The following is a 22425-nucleotide window of genomic DNA, read 5'->3' as shown; positions in this document are numbered from 1 at the left end:
TCTTGACTTATGGGGTTTGGATTAACTACAGATAGTGTCAGAACTGAACTGAATCACTGGACACCCATATTAGAGAATCAAAGAATATGTAAATGAGAATCTTGTCTTGAAACAGTGGATATTAAACAGATACAACCACTAAAGTATCTGGTAGTTTTATGATTTGTATCTGAAATGGGGACAATCTTGTGGGCCTGAGCTCTTGACTTATGGGGTTTGGATTAACTACAGATAGTGTCAGAACTGAACTGAATCACTGGACACCCATATTAGAGAATCAAAGAATATGTAAATGAGAATCTTGTCTTGAAACAGTGGATATTAAACAGATACAACCACTAAAGTATCTGGTAGTTTTATGATTTAAGATTAAAGGGGCCAATATAATTTCATAAGAGCATACATATATATAGCTAAAAGTTACTTGACAAACCGCAAAGCCAGACAGGCGATACCTTCAGTCGAGTTGTTGGCCAGGATGGATAAAGGCTCTTCCAGATAGTAACCCAACACACTACTGCAAAAATGAACAGCAGACCCCAATTCTATCCAAAGGAATACTGACAATGGATTGCCGTAGATGAGGAACAGCTGATCCTCCTGGAACAGGGACCTCTGGCTGACTAGATTTACCAGAAGGGCAGATAGGGGGGAATAGATGGGGGTCCTGACAACACAGTGGACAGTGGCAGGGATGACAGAGTATGGAGGCTCTAGTGGGAGAGGAAGGCTGTCTATCTGACGAGTTTATATTCATACTCAGATGCCAAGGAACTCAGAAAGTAAGCGACTGTGACCAGTAATAGTCATATATAGAGAGATTAGAAATGCATGTGAAAACGTCTCAATGTCAATTGCCTTAAAATGAATTTTTCTGTATGAAACTGTGTATTTTAACAACGAAGTGGAGATCTTTTTTAAACGTTAAAACCTCATTGAATTTTATGTCTTATAGAGTTTATAATGAGTAAAAGATTGTATAAGCGTAATAATTCATCTGTAAACCTAAAAATGTACAGCCAATTTTGAAAGAGATGTACCCTAGCTCAGAAAAAATGTTATTGAATAGGTTAATGCTGTTGTAATGAAACGCTTCTTCTAATTAAAAAAATATTTTATTGAAAAAAAAGTCATTTTTTTTTTATTTTGATATATCACAGTGAAAGATTTATCGTCCTCTTTTTTTTTTTTTTTTTTTTTTAAAAAAAAAAAAAAAAAAAAAAAAAAAAAAAAAAAAAAAAAACAGAACTAACAGAGGGGAATCAGGACATTACCATCACTGCTGGTCAACTGTACGTCAGCTTTGCTTCTTATTTATTTAAAATGAAAAGATCTTTCTTCAGTTTGTACCTAAGCACTGGTTTCTCTATTGTGTGGCCAAGAAAGTTAAGACTATGTTCTATGTTGACTATTATATTGCAAACAATTAAAACCCCTCTATGGTCCTTTGAATGAGAAATGCCCCCCAAAGGCTCATTGTATTTAAACACTTTGTTCCCAGGTGGAATGGTTTATGATGGCCCTGTTTGGGGGAGGTTATGGAACCTTTAGGAGGTGGCACCCTGCTGGAGGAAGTACATTACTAGGGTGGGCTGTGAGAGTTTATAGCCTCACCCCACTTCCAGTCTGCTCTCTCTACTTCCTGAATGTGAGTGGATGGCGATGTGAGCTCCCCGCTCCTGCTCCATCACCATTATAGACTGTTCCTCTCAAATCAAAAGCCAAATAAACTTTCTTTCATAAAAACAAAAATATTTTAATGTTATTTTTTTCATCAAAAAGATTTAAACTCATACAGAATCACTTCATGTACTTTTTTCAAAATTTTATTTCTGTAAAATTTTAAAATTAGATGAACTGATAGACACTGCTAGCAATTCAACTTTGCAACACATTTTCCCGTGATTCTTTCAGATTTCTGGATGAGGTCTTCTAATAATGAAGAAAACTCCCATTAAATACTTACTGAATATGGGAAAAGAGGCTGGGGAAACAGAAAGGCATCAGGACTGCAGCCCTATGAGCCTCCTTGAAGCTGGGCTTCACCGTAGGGTTTGGTCAGGTTTATATTTGAAAGAGCGTATCCAGCTACAATGTAGAAATGTGTTGGCAGGGGTTGAAATGAAGAGTAAAACTACATGATATTCTGGAGCGTTAGTGGGGGTGCTGCTAATTAGCAGAAAGCAAAGCTCTACGACAATGAAGAGTAAATAAAGAGGTTCGACTGGTAAGGCTTAGAGACGGTCTGGACAGGGACTGCAGCAAGAGGCATCAAAGGTGATATGATCAAAGGCGATTCAAATGTCTTTAGCTTTAGAACCTAGAAGTCAGAAGACAGTAGTGCTACCTGAGAAGACTTGGGAAATACCAGAAAAAGAGCTTGAGTCCTGTAAAGTGGGTGGGCTTCCTAGACAGGATGACAGCTACTTAGGGACTCTGAAGTAGAGTTGCTGCACAGGCCGAAAGCTCAAGAGCTAGTGGGCTGGACATCATGGTTAGCTCAGTTGAAACCACGGCTACAGATGTGCCTACCATAAACACTCACTGACTACCACCACAGTTATAAGTGAGCACCATTCCATACTTCTACGTTGAGCCTTAACATTTGGAAATCCAAATTATTAAAATAGAAGTAGACAATTTTTTAAAGTTCACTTAAAAAAGGTTAACCCGGGGGTTGGGGATTTAGCTCAGTGGTAGAGCGCTTGCCTAACAAGCGCAAGGCCCTGGGTTCGGTCCTCAGCTCTGGAAAAAAAAAAAAAAGGCTGTTGAGCGTGTGCAGAGCAAAACCCTGATCAAATCTGACACAGACAGCGATAACACAGAGGTCTACTTTGTGTATTGGAGGTGATCGTGGTTTTATAAGTTTGGGGGTTTATAAAGGGCATAGCTCATTGGAAGAACACATACTTAGCATTCACAGGGCTCTGGGTTTACTCTGCAGCACAAGGAAAGAAGAAAGGAAAGGAAAATGAAGGGTTGTTTGTCTGATTGGTTGGTTTTTGGTCTTTTTGAGACAGGGTCTCCCTGTAGCCCCAGCTGTCCTGGAACTCACTATGTAGACCAGGCTGGCCTTGAACTCACAGAGATCCACCTGCCTCTGCCTCCCTAGTGCTGGGATTAAAGGCATGCGCCACCACGCCCAGCTAAAATGAAGATTTTTTAAAAGCTGTATAATTTTCAAGTTACACTGGCTGCCCTTCTCCTCTCCTTGCTCTGACTGAAGCATTCACTAGCAGTCCCGTCATAGGGCCCTGAACCCTAATACTCAGTCCTCTGCACTTTCTTTGTAAGCTTTTGAAGCTTGGCATTTAGGAACTAGAAGCTGAGCAGCCCTTTTCCCTCCTCCTATGAGACCATCAACTTTCGGAGTTCTGTTTTTCTTTGTTATCCAGACCCCTTCACGACCAATCCCACACCTCAAAGAAGAGTCCATGGGAATCACACCTCCTCACCTACTATCTCTTCATTTGTGCCTTCCTCCTATATCTGAAGGTGTGATACTACATATGCAAACAGACAAGAGGCTTTGTGAGAAACAGCTGACACCCCACATACTCCTTCCTGGTACCTGTGCTCCCGTCTGGCATTCAAACGGTTAGCAATTAGAGCTGTACGCTGTACACAATGTCTGAGTGTCACAGAGGACCATAAAGCATATGTTTCTGTGATGCGGAAAGTCACACCGTTGCCCAGCTGCAGCCTCCAACCTGAGCGCAGCTAAGGACCCTGTCAAACAGTATCCTCCCTGTCACTTCTTGGCCACCTCAAGGCAGGTGCCAGGAAAATAAACTTCCCCAGCCCTACAACTAGCCACTGTTGTCCCCACCTCAGTCCTAACTTGGTAGAAGAGCATTACTGGTTCAATTAAAACAGTTTAAGAAGCTGTAAAAATATAAAACAAGTCAAAAAATTACCCACGCAACTTGAAAGGAGTATCTGATGAAGTTTGTTGATTTTTGTTTGAGTTTTTTGGTTTTTTGTTTTGTTTGTTATTTCTGTTACCGTTGTTTGGTTGTGGGGGGTTTTGTTGTTGGTTTTGGGGATTGTTTTTTGAGACAATGTCTCTTTCTAGCATTGGTTAGCCTGCAATTTTCAATGTAGACTAGGCTGGCCTTGAACTCACAGAGATCTACCTGCCTCTGCTGGGATCAAAGGTGTGCGCTACCACACCCAGCTCTGGTGAGATTTCACTTGCATTTATACCATCACTCAGCAAGTGCCTGAACAGGAGCTGGCCCACATACCTAACTCTGCCCTTGAACAGAAACTCCAAGTCTAACACCAACCACATTACTGTCAGGAAAGAACAAAACATCCATTTCCCAATCTCCCAATCTACCCTAGCCACAGCTTAGCCCTCTTTTCTCCTCTGAAAGCGCCTTTACAGAACACCTAACCTACCTTTGCTTGACTTCCTGTTCTTGCAAAACCCCCAAATTCCTTCAACACCCTCCAGAGTGCCCTCCCCAGAAGTGAAGAACTTGACTCCGACAAGAGCAGCACAGCCAGAAGCCTGGTGAGCACAGTGCTCAGAACGGATCAGGACACAAAGCAAACAGGAAATCCGAAAACAGACCACTTCTGCCACAGTTACTGCTGCCGCTGCCGCCACTGCAACTTCCTTTCAATGACCCGCCTTCTCCAAATCTGAAGGACTGTGACTGTCCTGCCTTCGGCACTAGATGCCTTTGATGCTTTGTAGGATGCAGACTGTTCCCATATAGCTCTTCCCTCCCTCCTTAGAATATTTTTAAAGGAAAGGCATGTTATGCCAAAATATGAAGAACTGGGATAGACGACCTGCTATTCTGGATTGTATACTAACGCTGGCGTGGAGGCCCAGCGTTAGTTCCAGCACTTGGGAGGCAGAGGCAGGTGGATCTCTGTGCGTTCAATCAAGGCCAGCCTGATCTAGCGAGTGGCAGGCCAGCTGGGGCTACAGGGAGACCCTATCTCAAACCAAAACAAACAAAAAGATTGTATACTAAGAATTTCCTGGGTTAAAATCCAAGTTTATGAAAAGTCTTTTTTAAGTCTTAGAAAAAAGCAAATGTCATCATTACAAAAACGGGGCTTTAAATGTTTAATTCACTGTTTAGACACGTGTGCATGATGTGTATTTGTGAGCAAGCATGTTTCACTGCTCACGTGGAAGTCAGAGGATAACCTTGCGGAGTCAGTTCTCTCTCCTCACCTTTACATGGGTTCTAGAGATTAAACTCTGGTTGCCAAGGCTTGCACAGCAAGCTCTTTACCCACTGAATCAACTCATCAGTCCTATTTTTGTCTTTAATTACTATTTACTTATTTATTGGAAGGCATGTAGGTCGGAGCCTGAGTATAGCGATCAGAGGACAACCTAAAGGAATCAGTTCTCTCCTTTTACTGTGTGGGCCCTAGGGACTGAACTCAGGTGGTCACGCTTGACTGTTCATCAAGTAAGCTACACTCGCCAGCAAGCGCTGGGGGTCTTCTGTCCCTGTGCACCCTCTGTAAGTGCATGCAACTGTACCTGGTGTACTCATGTGGGTTCTGGTAGGCAGACACAGTCCTCATGCCTGCAAGGCACGCCTGCTTTACTGACTGGGCCATCCTCCCAGTCCCATAATTGCAAATAACTTTTAAAAGGATAAACTATCTAGTATATAAACTCTAACTCAATAAAACCAATCAACAAAAGCAAATGGAAGCTCAGATTTACAGGGAAGGATGAGGATTGTACCAGATTCATTTTTCAGAAAATGCTCGAGGTAGTCTCTTGTGTGTCACATGTAGGGACAGACACCTGAGACGAAGTGAAGGAGCTCACCACCACCTTCAAATTGCAAAGCCTTCTTGAGGAGGCCCCCATGTGCTAGGTAAGTTCTATTTACAGACGAGTGAAGAAAATGACAGCTCCTTAAGAACTACAACAGAAATAACCAAGCATATGGAATAGCCTAGAAATAAGGCAACTGATGAGTCCCAAAGGATTCTGTCTTTGAATTTTTGCTTTATTTGACTTTCTGAAACAGGGCCTCACTACACACTGTACCCTGGCCTTAACTCATCATCCTCCTTGGATTACAGGTCATAGGTCACCATGCTCAGCTCTGGGTGTTGGTTTTTATGCATCATCTATCTGTCTGTCTGTCTGTCTGTCTGTCTACCTACCTACCTACCTATCTACCTATCATCTATCGATCTATTTATTTGGTCTTTTGAGACAGGGTCTCCCTGTAGCCCAGGTGTCCTGGAACTCACTACGTAGACCAGGCTGGCCTTAAACTCACAGAGATCCTCCTAAGTGCTGGGATTAAAGGTGTGCGCCAAGCTGTTTTTATTTATTTACTTATTTACTTATTTATTTATTTATTTATTTATTTTTATATGTTAGTGTTATGCCTGCATGTATGTATGTGCATCTGTGTCATGCAGTGCTGTTGGAGGACAGAAGAGGGCACTGGATCCCCTGGAATTGGCATTACAGACAACTGGGATTCAAACCTTTGTCTTCTGCAAAAACAGTCAGTGCCCTTAACCACTGACTGAGCCATCTCTCCAGCCCCTGGGTGTTGTTCTTAATTCTTTAACTAGCATTTGAGTTTAATAAAGATATTTTAATATAAATTTTAAGCACAAGAGTTAAAGGAGTGTTCCCAAAGAAAGCAAGACACGCTGGGAAGCATGATGTGTGCATCTCTGAGAATCCCAGTTTGTCAAAAGATAGAGTAAGCAGAGTGTAAGCACAAGGGGCAAGAGAGATGGACGACATACCAGGTGGGGGTGGGCTCAAGAGAGATGGACGCTCAGGGGAAGAATAAGACATACCACGTGGGTGGGTTCAAGAGAGACGGACGCTCAGGGGAAGAATAAGACATACCAGGTGGGTGGGCTCAAGAGAGATGGACGATCAAGGGAAGAATAAGGCATACCACGTGGGTGGGTTCAAGAGAGACGGACGCTCAGGTGGAAGAATAAGACATACCAGGTGGGTGGGCTCAAGAGAGATGGACGCTCAGGGGAAGAATAAGACATACCAGGTGGGTGGACAAGGAAAGGTGCTTTCATTCTCACTTTTAACTTTACTTCTTTTTTTAAAAATTTTTTTTATTATTTTATTATTTTTATTTTATGTGCACGAGTGTATTTGCCTGCATGTGTGTAAGTGCACCCGTGTCGTGCAAGGCCCATGGCGGTCAGAAGAAAGTGTCAGATTCCTCCAGAACTGGAGTTACAGATGGTTGTTAGCGACCATGTGGGTGCTGGGAATCAAACCCAGGTCCTCTGCAAGAGCAGTCAGTGCTCTTAACTGCTGAGCCATCTCTCCAGTCCCTTAACTTTACTTCTGAGTCCTCACTCACACATTCCCTGTCTTTTGCTGCTAAAACTTCTTGGGAAGCCAGACAACTACAGACCCAACACTCTGAAGGCTGGGCAGGAGGGCTGGTATGATTATGAGTCAGCCTAGGTTCAAGTTAAAGACTTGGCTGTAAAAAAAAAATCCTTGGGAAATCAAGACCAAGAGTCTCGGAACCGAACCAACTAGCTCCCTCTGAGCCTGGGCTCCACAGGGCCTCTCATTCCCTAGTCCCCTCTGTCCCACCCATCCAGGAACCCAGTGGCCCCAACACAGCTGACGCTCAATCAGTGTCCAATGTACAGCAAATACCTGACACACAATGATTCCCTTCTTACCTGGTTATTTTTACACAAAGAATACACATACACAGTCTGGCTCTACACTGACAGCAATTTCAAGACTAACACTGCTCTTCATTTGAGACCCATTCTTTTCTCTTCAAAGGCCGTACACTACCCTGGTCTTGCATCCCACTCCTCCACTCCCATACTGAATCAATGGCTTCAAGAGGGAAACTGGTGTGATTCTAGCAGGCACCACCCCTTTCTGTTCAAGTAGTCTGACCTGAGGACACTGTTAATGAGGCACATATTAGCATTTTCACAAGTGTCCAAAGTTTGAGGGATGGGTTTTTGCCTTAGTTTTTAGTTTTTGTTTTTAGTTTCATGTCTCTGAGTTCCTAGTCCCCTGACTTCCCTAAAGTTGAAATGTATTTTATCTAAGTGTGCTCTCAACTACTGAGGCAAGTCATCAGCCTTAAAATGGAGCAGGAGAACAAGGTGCTGCCCAGGGCTGAAGCTCAGGAAGGTCTTTCCAGGCACACTAGGCAGAACCCAAATAAGTGGAATGTGTAGCTCACACCTGTCCTGACAACCCTTGGGTTCCAGGCTACTGGGAAGCATGAAAGGTGTGAGGAGTCAATATCTTCTTAGGGTCCCCATCGTTTTAGGATGTCTCCCCACCAAAGCAGACTACCACCTACAGAACCAAGAGGCTGAGCTAACTACTCCAACCCCTTCTCACCAAAGTATTACTCAGGAGCTAAGAGCAGACACACTTAGCTAGGTATGTGTTTTTGAGACAGGACACTACCTGCCACACTGTTCTTCTGAGATAACTTTTAATCCCTGAGAAGCTCACTCTAAAAATTTAAGACTGAGCAGGTACGGTGGTACTCACCTAATCCTAGGACTCAGGAGGCTAAGGAAGGAGGATCACAAATTTGAGGCCATCAAAAAATATATACGTTCATAGACAGACAGACAGACAGACACCGCACACATGCATGCAAGCATGCAGGCACACATACAACGCCTAAGGCTTTATAGGTAAAGAACAGTGTGTAAACCCACTTGATAAAATGAAAACACTTGAACTGAGGTTGAAGCATAGGAAATGTCTAAAACAGCCCTTCATGCTATTTCACTGGAAAAAGAGGGTGTGAGCTACAACACCTGTCACCGATCACCAGGGTTGGTTCAGCTGATTTGGCTGGCTAAAGCGGGCGTCCCTCCCAAAGCCGCACGCTGGGTCAGAGAGGACAACCTTCCCTTGAGGATGGGTTTTCAATCAAGGGAATAGAAGAGTTACACTTCCCTGTCAGAACTTCTGAACAAGTTCTCATTGGAAAGAGACAGCCAAGAGAACAGGGGTGTAGTTCGGTGATAAGGGACTTGACACGCATGAGTCCCCGGGCTCTACCCCAAGCACAGCACATCAGCCATATGAAAAAGACCTACACTCTATCCTCTGAAGGCCAATGCTATAGGGTAAGGGACAGGGGTTGGGGAACGGACTGTTAGCCAGGAAGTGTCTGCCGCAAGGAAGCCAAAACCTCCAGATGGTGAGCATGTCTTCTCTTCCCGACAATACAGTCCCATCAGTTCTGGAACCATCTGGAACTGCTTGAGGCTACAGTTCAAGCAGAGTAGAAATCCTCTACCGCAGACTGCAATCAGAAGGCCGTCGGCACAAGCTGCACTGCCATACAATTCCAGCAGGAAGAACAAGGGCAGGAAGAGCATGCACAGGCAGATGGGACTCCTCTGCAGAGCTGAGACTGTAACTTCTCACACAGCTGCCAAACAGCCATAATGTGCAATCTCTTCAGAAAGAATTACTGGAGGATTCAAAGTACCAACTGCCTCTCTCATAAAGGAGCAACCACCCACACAGCCGAGAAGCTGATGCTAGATATAAAGAGAAAGGAATGTTTAACAAGAGAGGCCTCCAGACACTGATCACCCTAGAGGTGCATGAGCCACCTCTAGGGCAGGAAGGCTTCACTGAGAGCTTTGTCAGTGCTCCTGTCCCAGCACAGGCTGATGCAGCCAGCAGGAGACACCCAAGAGGCCTCACGTAAAGGAAGCACTGAGAAACACTTGCAAATTAGGAAATCATAGCCTTTGGGACACGACTTTTAAGAAGTAGAAGAGCCTTGTGGCAACTAGCTCCCAAATAGCTTGCAGCATGCCTCACGCCCCGCACTGACCTAGGTCACCACAAAGACACTGTGGAAGTAACAGGGTGACTTCTGCAGCTTCTAATTTCCTTGCTAGATCACTCAGCCTGCAGGGAGACAAGGCCAGCTATCGTGCTGTGAGGACACCAGAACAGTGCTGAGGAGGGCTCCACATGAACACCCGAGCTCTGTCCCATCAGCTAGTACTAACTGGAAAGACAAGTGAGTGAGTGAGCCAGAGTGAAAGAGCTCTAACCTTGCCAGGCGTGGAGGCACAGGCCTTTGATCCCAGCACTTGGAAGGCAGAGGCAGGTAGAGCTCTGTGAGAGTGAGACCGGCCTGCTCTACATAGCTAGTTCTAGACCAGCTGGGGCTACAGCGAAAGTCCTCTAGCCTTGGTCAAGTCTTCAAATGATTACAGTCCTAGCCAAAATTCTGACTACATTCTACAAAGTGACCTGAGACAGGCTGCCCAGCTAAGTTTCTCCCAAATTCCACACTACAAAAATTATTTTAGATAAATGCTTGTTCTAAGCTAAATTGCTTTTCTAATTTTTTTAATTTATTTTATTTTGTGTATGAGTGTTTTACTTGCATGTGTGTAAATACACCACGTGTTTGCAATGCCAGTGGAGGCCAGAAGAGGGCATCTGGTCCCCTAGAACTGGAGTTAAGGACAGTTGTTAGCTGTCATGTAGGTGCTGGGAACCAAACATGGGTCCTCTGCAAGAGCAGTCAGTGCTCTTAACTGTTGAGCCATCTCTCCAGCCCCTTAAGCTAGTCTGAAGTAATCTGTTATGCAGCAACGGACCACCATACAAGGGCTGGGAATATGATGACTCAGAGAAAAGCACTTGTACACTGCAGGTGAGATCCTGGGGCAATGCCCGGTACTACAAGAAAAATAAAAACACAACCACCTTCCTCTTTCCACCTAGAAACAGGTGTGGCATCCCAGAGCGGCACACACCTCTACACCCCTGCTCTCCTCACCCAAGTATGGCTCAGGGAGAGAAAGAACTGGTCCCTTCAATGCAGTCCTCACTAAAGAGCTGAAGCTAAGCATTAAGGCAGCAAAACATTCCCAAAGCAAATGCACCGCTGGTCTGTATCTACACTGCGCTTTAGACTGTGGCACACGCCTTTAATCCCAGCACTTGGGAGGCAGAGGCAGGCGGATCTCTGTGAGTTCGAGGCCAGCCTGGTCTACATAGTGAGTTTACAGGGAGGCCGTGTCTCAAAAAAACAATAAAAAAAATCTTACATTTATTTACTTGGGGGTGGGGGTGATGTGTGCTGAGTGTGTGTGATGTACACTCATGTGAAGTTCAGAGGCCAATTTGCAGGAGTAAATTCTGTCCTTCCACCATATGGGTTCCAGGATTTGAAGTCAGATCATCGAGTTTTACCCACTGAGTCATCCCAATGGCCCAGATTTTCCTCTTAAAAGCAGAATTCAAGACCCAGGTACACTACTAGCAATAAAGGCCTGGGCCCTGATTTCTCTATTTCTAGTGAAACAGAAAGCAACCGTGTCCTATTAGCACCTTTGTGATGTTCTACTTTGGATGAGAATCTTATCCTGGAAATGCTGGAGACCATCACTTGTTTCCCAGCACTGATACAGAAAGGAGGCTACCAGAGTAGTTCCTGTGGTGTGAACCTCTAACTGCAGTACTCCAGAGAAAGGCCAGGAGGGGAGGCCAGGCTGGGACACAACAGTGTCTCAAAAACAAAAGAATAAAGAGGGGAAGGAGGACTTGGAGGCTAAAAATGCAGCTCAGTGGGAGAGCGCTTGCCTAGCACATGTGTGGCCCTGTGCCTGATACCAGCACTGCAGGGAGAGAGGGAGGAGAAAAGGAAGGAAAGATAGAGGCTTAGATTGTCAGGAGAGCATTTGTATCTGTCCAACAGAAACATCCAAGGCACATTTTCACTCGTGAATTATAAGACTCCATATTATAATTACACCTTTATAAGTCTGACCAACATCAGTCTAAACCCTAAGAATCTAATTATGGATTTGGTGACCTCATAAAAACTAGGTCAGCACATGCAAGGATGAGGCCGAGACCTTGAACTAAAAGCAGCAAGGCCTTTCTACAGACAACTTTTATAGTCAGCAGGCAAACTTAACCTTGGTTATCAAAGCTCCACAGAGGTGGATGGTTTTGGTGGATAAGCCATGAACTCTCACCACTATGAGTTTAGGAGATGATGACAAAGCAGTCATACCCCACAAACAAGCACTTAGAAACAAGCACTGCTCACAGAATGACTACTTCTTGTTTTGTTTTGAGACAGGGTCTCATGTAGCCCAGAGCGGTCTTAAACTCACTATGTAACCAGAGAGGACCTTGAACTCCTGATCAGAAAAGAGGCTCTGCCTGCTGTACTGTAGCTCCAGCTGTGTGCCATGATGCCAGGTTTAAACTTTATATACCACTCACCCCGTCTTGGGGCATTGCTAGAGCTACTCTAAGTGGTTTTAAACCACTTCCATTTTTAAGGGGGCATTAAATGGTGGCACTGTCATTTTAGAAAGACCCCTATCTCCCACCTCCTCCCCCGACTCCACACAGAAAATGCCTGTGCTACCAGAAATTATCAAAGTTACACTACTTTACTGATGCTCAGGTAAAGGGAGTTGTTGTATGGACCTGTCCTCCGCCTGGCCAAGCCTGACTGGCAAGCAGTAGACGGATGGCTCCCTCCTAACCTGGGGGTTCACCCACTTGCCCTGATCATCACAAACGAACTTTCCATGGAGGAGAGGGGCAGAGAGAGGCAGTCATGCTTCCCACCCAACCAGCTGGCCTGAGTGGTACATGGGGAAGCCAGAGAGAGGGGGTGGCTTTCACCATCTTGGGAGGTCACAGGGTCATCGCCTCAAAGGAGAGGGGAGCCCACACTTCTGTAACTCACCCCCTCACCCACTGCTCTGTATGAAGTCCAATAAACTCTTCAGTTCCCCAAACTGTAATTTGAAGAAATTATACCCCATTTTGTCCTAAGGGCGGGGTGGAAGGAGGGGGCCAAATGAATGGCAGTATTCCCAAGCAGCTTCATTTATGGATCCCAAAATGTGAATTTCATGTAATTTCTGCATACTACAAAATTTTTTTTCAACTATTTAAAAAATTTAAAGTCCTTTTCACCCCCAGAGGGCCATATCAAAACAAAACAAAACAAAAACCAAAGTGGCTCACCTGATCTGGCCTTGGGCATAGTTTGTAGTTTCTGATCTAGATTACCAAAATCCTGTCAACAAAGAATTTTGGCTTCCCCACAGGACCTCCAAGAACAAATGTCTACGGCAGACTCCACTTCTTTCTATCCCAGAATGCTACAATATGTCTTAGAAATGCCTAAGTATCTAACACACCAAAATGGTAGGTTTAACTAGCTATTAAAGGATAACGTGGACCTTCTCCACTCATTAACATTCTCTTTTTCAAAGAAAGGTAGCACTCTGTAGTCCATAAAGCACAGGGCGGGTGGGTCAACTGACAGACCACTGCAGTTTCTAAAAACTAACAAACCTACAGCCCCTAATCTCATGAGCAGAGAGGAAGAGAAGGGAGGGGGGAGGGGGAAGAGGGGAGAGGGAGGAGGGGGAGGAGGAGGAGGAGGAGGAGGAGGAGGAGGATTTTACCTCCTCCTAAGTTCTTTCATAAAGGATGCTTCTTCACCAATACATTTCCCAGGAAAGAGACAACATAATGACAAAAGCAGCTTAAGGGCCGACAAGGCAGGCTCAGCAGGCAGGTGAAGGTCTTGCCCCGCATTCCTGGCAACCCAAGTTCAGTCCCCAGAAAACCTACATAAAGCACTGTAGCACATATGCCCACACACCACATCATGCAAGTACACACATACACACAGTAATATTTTTTAAGCTGCTTAAATGTCCTTTACTGGGAAAAGCAGATAAGAACTAAACACAGAACCTAACAGCTCAAACTTTACAGCCACCAGTCTGGATTCTTCAAGAAATATCTTTGGCTAGTTTTATTTTATTACATATTCAGAAACCAACTTCTTTTGCTGTGGCTTAAAAAAAAAATCACAACCTAATGTTTAATTTCTAGCACATAACTGTCATAAGAAGTGTTATTACAGAATTCACTTAAGTTCTTAGGACAGTGCCAATAAAAAGAATCATTTCCTCTAAGTTGGAAGAATTAGTTAGACAAAGGAACAAGGACACGGCCCAACATGTGAGGGCCACAGCGAACCAACCTACGAGCACTGAAGTCTGTAGAGGACAGTCTCACACATCTGTACCTGCTGTCCAACCATGTCTTAGAGCCACAGAAATTCAAAGACTATGGAGAACAAAAATTCAGCTATTTGAGGAACCATCTAATCCCAGAAATTAGACTTCAACATGAAATGACTCTTCAAAGTTTTTGTTTAACAGAATCATCTCTGGCTAAGTTGTATTTTCATATTTGTTGTGTATGTGTCACAATGCAATCCAGACTGCACTAGCTCCAGATGCTGTGCAGAACAAGCCCTAAAGGGCCAAACACTACCAGGCTGATGAATGCTCAGACTTCTGCCTAAAGACCTTCACTTGAAGGATTTCATCATCTGTAAGACTGCTTCCCAGTCTATAAACCATGACTCTCCTTCCCTACAGTCACAGTCTGTAGCATGAACTACCCTGTAGAACCTTCCTGACACAGGAATCAAGATTCTAAGAAGAAAACATTTACACAGAATGAAAGAGAGTATGGATGTCACTGAAACAAGAAGGACCAAACAATCGAGTCTCTGTGGCTTTGGGGTCTGGGCCATCTAGGCCTCGATTCACTTAGCCAAGGGTCTGGCACATGAATCAGTCCAGCAGCTGACAGTGATGAGGAAGGGCTGTCCAAGCCCAGGGTAATTCTAAAAGGCTTTCAGACAGCTACTTAACATGTGTCTTATGGGCTTTATTTAAATTTGATGCGAAGGCCACAAAAATAGTTCTTTCAAGCTTCTAAATCTCCCTTTTGATCTGTCAATCTTGAGAAAAGAAAAAGAAGCTACGGGAAAAGTGGAGTCTTTGTCACAGAGACTAACACACAATTCTGAACACATACAGTTCTCCAGAATAGAAATCTGTTTCCAAGTAGTCTTAGACTAGTGGCAAAGTGCAACCCGAGGTAGGCTAAAGAAGACATTGCCTGATTCTCAGCAGGGCAGACACAGCATAGACATCTCAATTTCAAGGAAAAACAAACTGAAAAGAGCTGACGTCATTTCCCAATAACTCTAGCTCTTCTGCAAAATAGAATGGCCTACCTTCCCACAAGCTGAGGTGGAACTCAGCAAAAAGATACATGAACTGTGGGCCAAGGAAAACAATCAATTCCAAAATCAGGTAACAGAAACCTGGTTTCTGTCTACCAGTGTAGGGATGGTGTTAAGATATTGTTCCAGGCCAGCTGGGGCTACAGGCAGACCCTGCCTCAAAAAGACGGAAAAAAAAAGTACAGCACATGATGGCACACACCTTTAATCTCAGTACTTGAGAAGCAGATGCACGTCAGACTGCTGTGTAAAAATCTTGCTTGCTCAGTACCCCCCTTTCATATGCTCAAGGGATGGCTGTACCACCTTCCCTTAACTACCTGCAGGCATTACCAAGCTCACATCCACATTCCCTGTCCCTGCTTCCTTGTTCTCCAAAGTACTCACCATAAACTGACACAGATTTTTCCCTTAACCCTTAAAAGGTTTACCTCCCTCCCAAATGTTCCTCAGTAAGACTGGGACATCACTGCTGCATCAGCATGCCCTCCACCACCAGGCCTCTGTTTATTGAAGGAACCAAGGAATTTCTACTCAAAACTGTGTGACAATAAACCAGGCATGGCGGTGTAGGCCTATCATTCTAACGCTCAGACGGTGGAGGTGGTAGGGCCAGAAGTTCAAGGCCATCAGCTACACTGTGGGTTCAAGGCCAGTGGGAGGAGTCTGAAACTCTGGCTCAAAAAAAAAAACCATGTGCAACAAAAAAAGTTTTCTATTAATTAAGTGGGTCAGCAGATGCTTCTAGAACTAAAGAAGGGGCACAAGGTTAGGCTCTGAGGGGATAGAAGGGAACATGTATACTAGATTTTCTTAAGACTGAAAGGCTCACCACCAGCCTTGCGTGGAAAGGGGAAAGGCAGCAATTTTGAAACTCCTTAAGATTCCTAACCAAAAACCCACTATGTTACCTATAATTTTTGTGTCTAGCCACACCCTGGTAGAAAACAACTAGTCTAAGGAATCTGTGAAGTCAAATCTAAACATAACCCAACTAATCATTACTACACATATTTTTGCTCTTTAAGGGCTGGGAAGGAATTCCAACAGGAATGTTTGATAACGATAACTTCATACTTCAAATGCACAAACTCTATTCAGGGACTAAAGAAAGCTTGGATCATCAAATGATCGAAATGTTTTGTTTTACAAAACAAAGCAGAGTGCCTTCCAAATTCACCAAGAGGTTTAAAATAGCTTGTTTGGAACCAGGAGACAATCTGACATGTTTCAAGTTACCCTAAATTGACATTCTCCCTTTTTTAATGTACATTTTTTAAAAAGTTAAAACCAAAGAGACAGAAAATTAACGTTTTCTGTTTACCTTGGGTTTTGGCCCCGGGTTCTGCCAATCCTAGTGATGAGTCACAAGATTCCTTGAGAGGCGATCTAACTGGAGTTTCAGCTTCTGGGGTCTCAAAATTACCTTCAGAATCCGAGCTGCCAAGGGGAAAAACGAGGCATTACCACATTCAACGGTACTTCTGACACCCTTTAAAATGTACTTTGCACAAGGTGCAGGTCCAGCACTTTGGTCTAACTTTACAAATCGATCATTATATAGCCTGGCCTGCGGGAGGCTGCTGCAGTTGGTTAGGGATGCCCTCTTGGGTTTCTCAGTCTCCCTGTACCGTCCTGTGGAGATTTTCTCCATTTATTTTTCAGGTCACCTCTGCCTTTCACACCCGGGCGGGGGGGGGGGGGATCCCTTTGCAACCTTTTCTCGAAAAACCTTTCCAGATGCTTAAGAGGTATGACTACTGCCCCACCCGCAGACTAAGCCAGTTCTAGCCAGGCCTTTTTTTTTGGTGGACTTCTACCTGCCTTAAAGCCACCCGGTGGGAGGCTGAAAATGCTGTCACCTGCCCTCTGCAATCACTCGCGTGACAGCTCGGCAGGGCCTACCATTTCCTAGCAGCTGCCAGCCTGGCGTCACGCGAACGTCTCTGCTACATGTTGGGGCCCTGTGGGGCCAAGGGGACGCTGTCCTCCCCTCCAGGAAGGTACAAATGCCAGCAGGGGGTAACGGACGCGACCCGCGGGGCTGTGCCCGGGCGACCCGCGGGGACGGCAGCGCAGAGAGGCACAGGAACCCAGGCACAGAGACCCGGCACAGGGATCCAGGTATAGGGATTCAGACACAGGGATGCGCAGACCCAGACACAGGGACCCAGACACAGGGACCTCGGCACAGGGATCCATGTACAGGGACGTGCAGACCCAGGCACTGGGACCCAGACACAAGGGTGCGCAGACCCAGGTACCGGGACCCAGACACGGATGCGCAGACCCAGGCACTGGGACCCAGGTACAGGGATGGGCAGACCAGGCCCAGGGATCAGGCCCTGGGACTCAGGCTCGTGGATGCGCAGAATGCGGACTCGCAGCCAAGGGCGTACGACAGCGCACGGCGACCGGCACCCGCAGGGCGGCGCGGACGGGCTCGGGGGCCGCTCGTTCGCACACTGCGGTTGGGGCGCGGATGGACCGGCCGCGGTGCGGATGGACCGGCCGCGGTCCGCACGGCTGGGAGGCGGGTACTTGCCTGAATCCCAGGGACCTGGTCTCGGTGGGCGAGTCCTCCTCCTCGGGGTCGCCCTCCGGCCCGGCGGCCTCGCCGTCGCCCGCGCCCGCGCCGCGCACCGCGGACCACGTCCACTTGGCCCACTGCACGGGGGACAGGATCTGCCAGGGGCTGAACGCCATGAGCGCGGAGCCGCCCCTCAGGAGCGACCGGCCGCCTCTTCCTTTCAAAATGGAAGGGCCGTGACGGGCGCCGGGTCGTGTCCCCCGAGCCGCGGATGAGCCTCCACGAGTGCCGTCCGGCCGGGCGCAGCGTTTCCTCCCACGGCCGCAGCGCCGCCCGTCCCCGCCGCTGAGCGCGCTCCCGCGTCCCCCGCCCCCGCTGCTGTGGCGCCGCTCAGCTCGGCTCCGCTCGGCTCCGCTCGGGTTTGCTCGCGCTGGCGGCTCCGCCCCTGGAACCGCCTCTCGGATTCAACTACCGGCGCCAGCGCCCGGCCCCTGGAGCCCCGCCGGCTACTTCCGTTTCCCAAGCCGCGCTTTTTTCCTTTTAGGTGTTCATCTGGCCACTCGGATGTCAGGGCGTGCGTGACGTTGTCCCCTAATTTAAAATAAAATAAAAACCGAAGCCTAAAGGCTACTGCGCCCTTCCGAACCCTGACGGTGTGGACGCCGGAAGCCTGGCCCCAGCCCCTGACTCCAGAAGGGGAAGGCCCGCAGCCGAGCTGGGCTTTAAGACACACACACAGGATACAGTCTGCCTGCTTCCCGTTCTTTGTTTTAAGGCTTTCTTTACATAATTTCTAGGTCTTTGATTTCTGGTTTGCCGCCTCCGTACAAAGCCAGAATGACATGACGGCAGCCTTCAGAATAAAATATCGTTATCTTTTTTTTCTCCCCCTTCATCTTCCTTTGAGGGACTCCGTGCAAGGACTGCACTCGTGCGCCCGGTCCGAGGGAATCAGGTGCTTCCAACGCCAGGCTTTAAGGATCTCGGTGTTTCTGGTACTATGTCATTTCTCGGAGTTGTAGAGAATCTGTGATGTAGCTGCAATTCCCACAGAAAGAGCTCCAAAATTTGGAGACAAGGTCACACGCTGAAACTTGCAAGACACTGATCATCTTCCTTGAAAGAAGTTGGCATCATGTATACTGCTGATGAATCATGAATGTCGTACACACTGGACAACAAAGACGGACAGGTATCCTACTCTAATGAAAGGCAGAAGGATGCTATAGAATTCATTCCAGCTTCTTGCCAGAGATAAGTACAACTGTCATGAGTTCCTAAGACTTGAGGGGGAGATCATTTTGTTTTACATCTAGCCCACAAGGAATGCCAGTACTAGCCAGATGTTGTTATCTTGAATTTATGCTCACCAAGCAAATCTTCAGATTAAAGCCCCTTGGGTTCTTGGATTTGACGAGTATTTTGTTGCCCGAAAATGACAGTGCTCTTTATAAACCACTATCTGGTTCTGATCATGTTTCTTCGGAAAGTTCTAGAATCTTTTACTTTCTTTCCATTCTGGTCATGGACTTACAAGGTTCCCACACTCCCCATTTTTCTTAGATCTACTTTTTTTCAGATGCTCCCCTGGGGCCTTTCTCCCCTGGCTCATCCCTGCCTGGCTGATCCTGCCTCCCTGACCCTTTACTACTCCTAGCCACTGTCAGCAGAGAACTGGATCTAACTTTTAACATGCCCAAGAATCACCCAGGAGAGCATAAAAAACACAACTCCAGGCTGGGGGTGTACCTCAGAGGGAGCATGCCCACGATTCGAAGCTCCATTCTGAGCCCCAAGCAAGGGATAGAGGAGTGAGGTGCAGAGGTTTCTGGAGAGCTGCATGTTTATTGAGTGTCTTTGAGGAATGTCAAAGAGGAAACTTGGCAAATAGAACTTAAAACAAATAACTGCTCTTGCTTCCAGAAGAATCTGTGCAGAGCTGTATACATTCCTGGAATATGCCTTTTCTACTCACACCCCAAGTTCTCCCAAACTTTTCTCATCACTCAGCTCAAGGGATTACTATTGGAAAGGAGACTGGTCTCGCTCTACTGTCCACCCCTTTTTATACCTGAACCTTCACAGAGCTTGCTACTGTGGCCCTCCATTCAGGCCATCTCAGGATGTGAAGTCATGCTACACTCAGCACAGTATGTCTTTGCACATACCCATCCTACATTTGGACCACAAGATTCCAAAGATCAGAGATAATATAATTATGATGCAAGACCACACACTCAATAGATGGTCAATAAATCATGAAAAATGAACATACTAATTTCCATTTGTCTTTGCAAGTTTGGCTAGGGTGACATCAATTCTTAAAGCCAGGCTCCTGGGGAAACCAGGTCTCAAATGGGCAAAGAACACAAGCAGGTCTGGAAATGGCCCAGTGTGAGAAGACCTGCCTTGTGCAGCAGCATTCTGAAATGAGAGAAGCAGATGCCAAGTGCGGAAAGGTCAGTTTTCCTCAAGTCTTGGACTTAGAGTGAAGAGCCATAAGTAACTCACTCCGTAGCCTGCACTGATTTACTTTTCAGGAGTAGAACAAGGCTGATTATCTGTTTTCCTGTAATTCTGGAAAAGCTAAACCATAATGTTGTTGCTGTCCTCTGTTTCCCTGAGCAGAATATCGGTGAATATATACCCAAGTAGCCAAGTGATGCCTCTTAATCTTGTAAATGACCTTAAACTAAGAAAGGGCCCCTTCTTACTCTTCTCCTTAGCTGCTTATCTTTCCCAGAAACTGTGGATCAATACCCCAGGGAGATCTAAACCATGATTCCCTGGGGCTGGAGATGTAGCTTTGTGGTGGAGCAAGTGCTTAGTATGCATGAGGCTCTGGGTTCAGTTCCCACCAAACAAAAATAACTCCTTTGAAGCATCCCACAAATGTGGCCAGGCTAAGCATGCAGTCTGCAGCTAACCCATGCTACAGAGGGGTCTCTTGATAAAGATTAAATAAACTACATGAACAAGCAAATTCTGACTGCCAAAGACGTTTCTTGCCCTAACTCTTCTTAGGCACCACTAAGCCTCATTATAGCCCAACTTAAAACTTTAGTCTTTGTTCTCCTAGAATCAAGAATCTTGCAGGTTCAGTTTCGTGAGACTCTCCACCCTCATTCTCTTAACACTGACCTGCCTTCAATAAGAATCTTGTCAAGTGGGTTTATCCAGAAGCATCCTATACACCTGGAGCTTCCTCTTAGTAATTTTTCATCTGCTGACCTCCAACGCAGATCTCTGGCTATAAATACCCGCTGCTCTTTGTATTTGGAGTTGAACCACACCTTTTCCCATTTCTTCAAAATTTCAGTACAGTAATGCCTTCTTAAATGAAGTCTTCCTTGTTTACAGAGTCATGACAGACCTTGCTTTCATGAGGCAAACCACTGTTTAGTAGCAGAGCCACTGTGAGAATGCCAGGGGGAATGGGGTGGGAGGAGAGGGGCAGGCAAGGTGGGACCTCCCTGCTGACTCCCCTACATATATACACCTGCTACAAGTTAGAACTTGCTCCTGGAGTAAGGGGAGCGGGCACAAGTGCCTACCCAGCTCGTCAAAGGGAGTGAATAAGCCTGGGAAGCTCTGGCAATTCCTGCTGCCCAGTGCCACCATCTAACCATCTTTCATGCAATACCTAATCTTGTATCTTATAGGCAATCTTCCAATATCATAAATGTTCTTCCCTGTATTAACTATTTAACTCTGATGGAGTTGCAGGGCCAACCAAAGTCACGTGTCCACCTTCTTGGCTCATGGAGCCTGAACAGGCAAAGAGTATTCACACTTTGAAGCAAAGAAGTAATGACTTCATTTAGAAAGATCATAGATCCTTCTGGCAACAACTTGGAGGCTTAGATGGAAGAACTCAAGACTGGAAGACCCAGGAAACTTTATTTTCTTTGCAAGGATAGCTAGCATCTCTCAAAGTTAGAAGCAAGATTGGAATTTGTGTTCATTTCGTTTTGTCAGTCCACTTGTTCAGTGAGTAGCAGAGCTGTAAATAGTCCCAGCACACAGTGGACACTACCACAGTGGAAGGAAGCCAAACACACTTGTTGGCCATTCAGGAAACAAGATGGCATTATATGAAATGATGTTGAGGATGTTGTGGGCTGCTTCACCAGAGAAGACCACTCAGACAAAGTTTTGCTGAATGAAAGTCATTGCTGGCCAGGGCTACCACACAAGGGAGTCAGAACCCAAGTGTGCAGCCCCGAGCCATCTCCAGGGTGAGCTTTTATACAAAGAAACCATAACCAGGGGTTAAAGTTTAAGTTCCCAAACTTACAGATGGACAGCCCCCTTTAACAATTTCTATTCTATTAAGTACTATTTTGCAGAAGCAAGCCAAGCATAACCTACAGCAGCCATAAATCTGCAGTTAGTAGGTGCTCTCCAGGACACTCTGACCTGTTCCTGAGACAACTGGGGTCCAGCTGACATGTGTTCCCATACCCTGGGCCAACTGCTTGATAATTTCAGAGACTAGAGTCAGCCTAACTTTAACATGGTGTAGCTGCGGTCAAGAAGGTGCCCTATTACAAGGATGTAAAGGAAGCAAGGAAAGAGAGCGGGGCCCGGGTGGCACACAGGAATTTCAAACAATTTACATCTGTTTTCAGGGTCTCTCTTATACTGTAGCTCAGGCTGGCCTGAACTCAAGGCAATCCTCTTGAGTGTTGGAATGACAAGAGTATGCTACTGTGCCCAGCTACAATTTAAGAATTTAGGGCTGGAGAGATTGCTTAGTGATTAAGAGCACTGGCTGTTTTTGTAGAA

General features: G+C 45.9%; 1 protein-coding gene across 5 annotated transcripts in view; it reads right to left on the bottom strand.

Moving 5' to 3' along the window:
- Tacc1 (transforming acidic coiled-coil containing protein 1) overlaps nt 1–22425 on the bottom strand; it is a 92187-nt gene that overhangs the window by 33431 nt on the left and 36331 nt on the right. For 2 of the 5 annotated variants that reach the window (XM_017800713.2, XM_017800714.2), the window contains exon 1: nt 17653–17964. In XM_017800713.2, the coding sequence (XP_017656202.1) occupies nt 17653–17813 (161 nt within the window). In that variant the 5' untranslated portion in view covers nt 17814–17964. Of the gene's footprint in view, nt 1–16431; nt 16548–17652; nt 18049–22425 lie in introns of those variants that run through there. The other 3 variants (XM_008843295.3, XM_017800710.2, XM_029568542.1) reach the window with 3 other exon arrangements.

The sequence above is a fragment of the Nannospalax galili genome, unplaced genomic scaffold, assembly GCF_000622305.1.
Source record: "Nannospalax galili isolate Female #2095 unplaced genomic scaffold, S.galili_v1.0 scaffold1871, whole genome shotgun sequence".
In the NCBI taxonomy this organism is placed as follows: domain Eukaryota; kingdom Metazoa; phylum Chordata; class Mammalia; order Rodentia; family Spalacidae; genus Nannospalax; species Nannospalax galili.
Note: the sequence above shows the minus strand (reverse complement) of the source record. Positions and strands in the feature narration are given on the sequence as shown.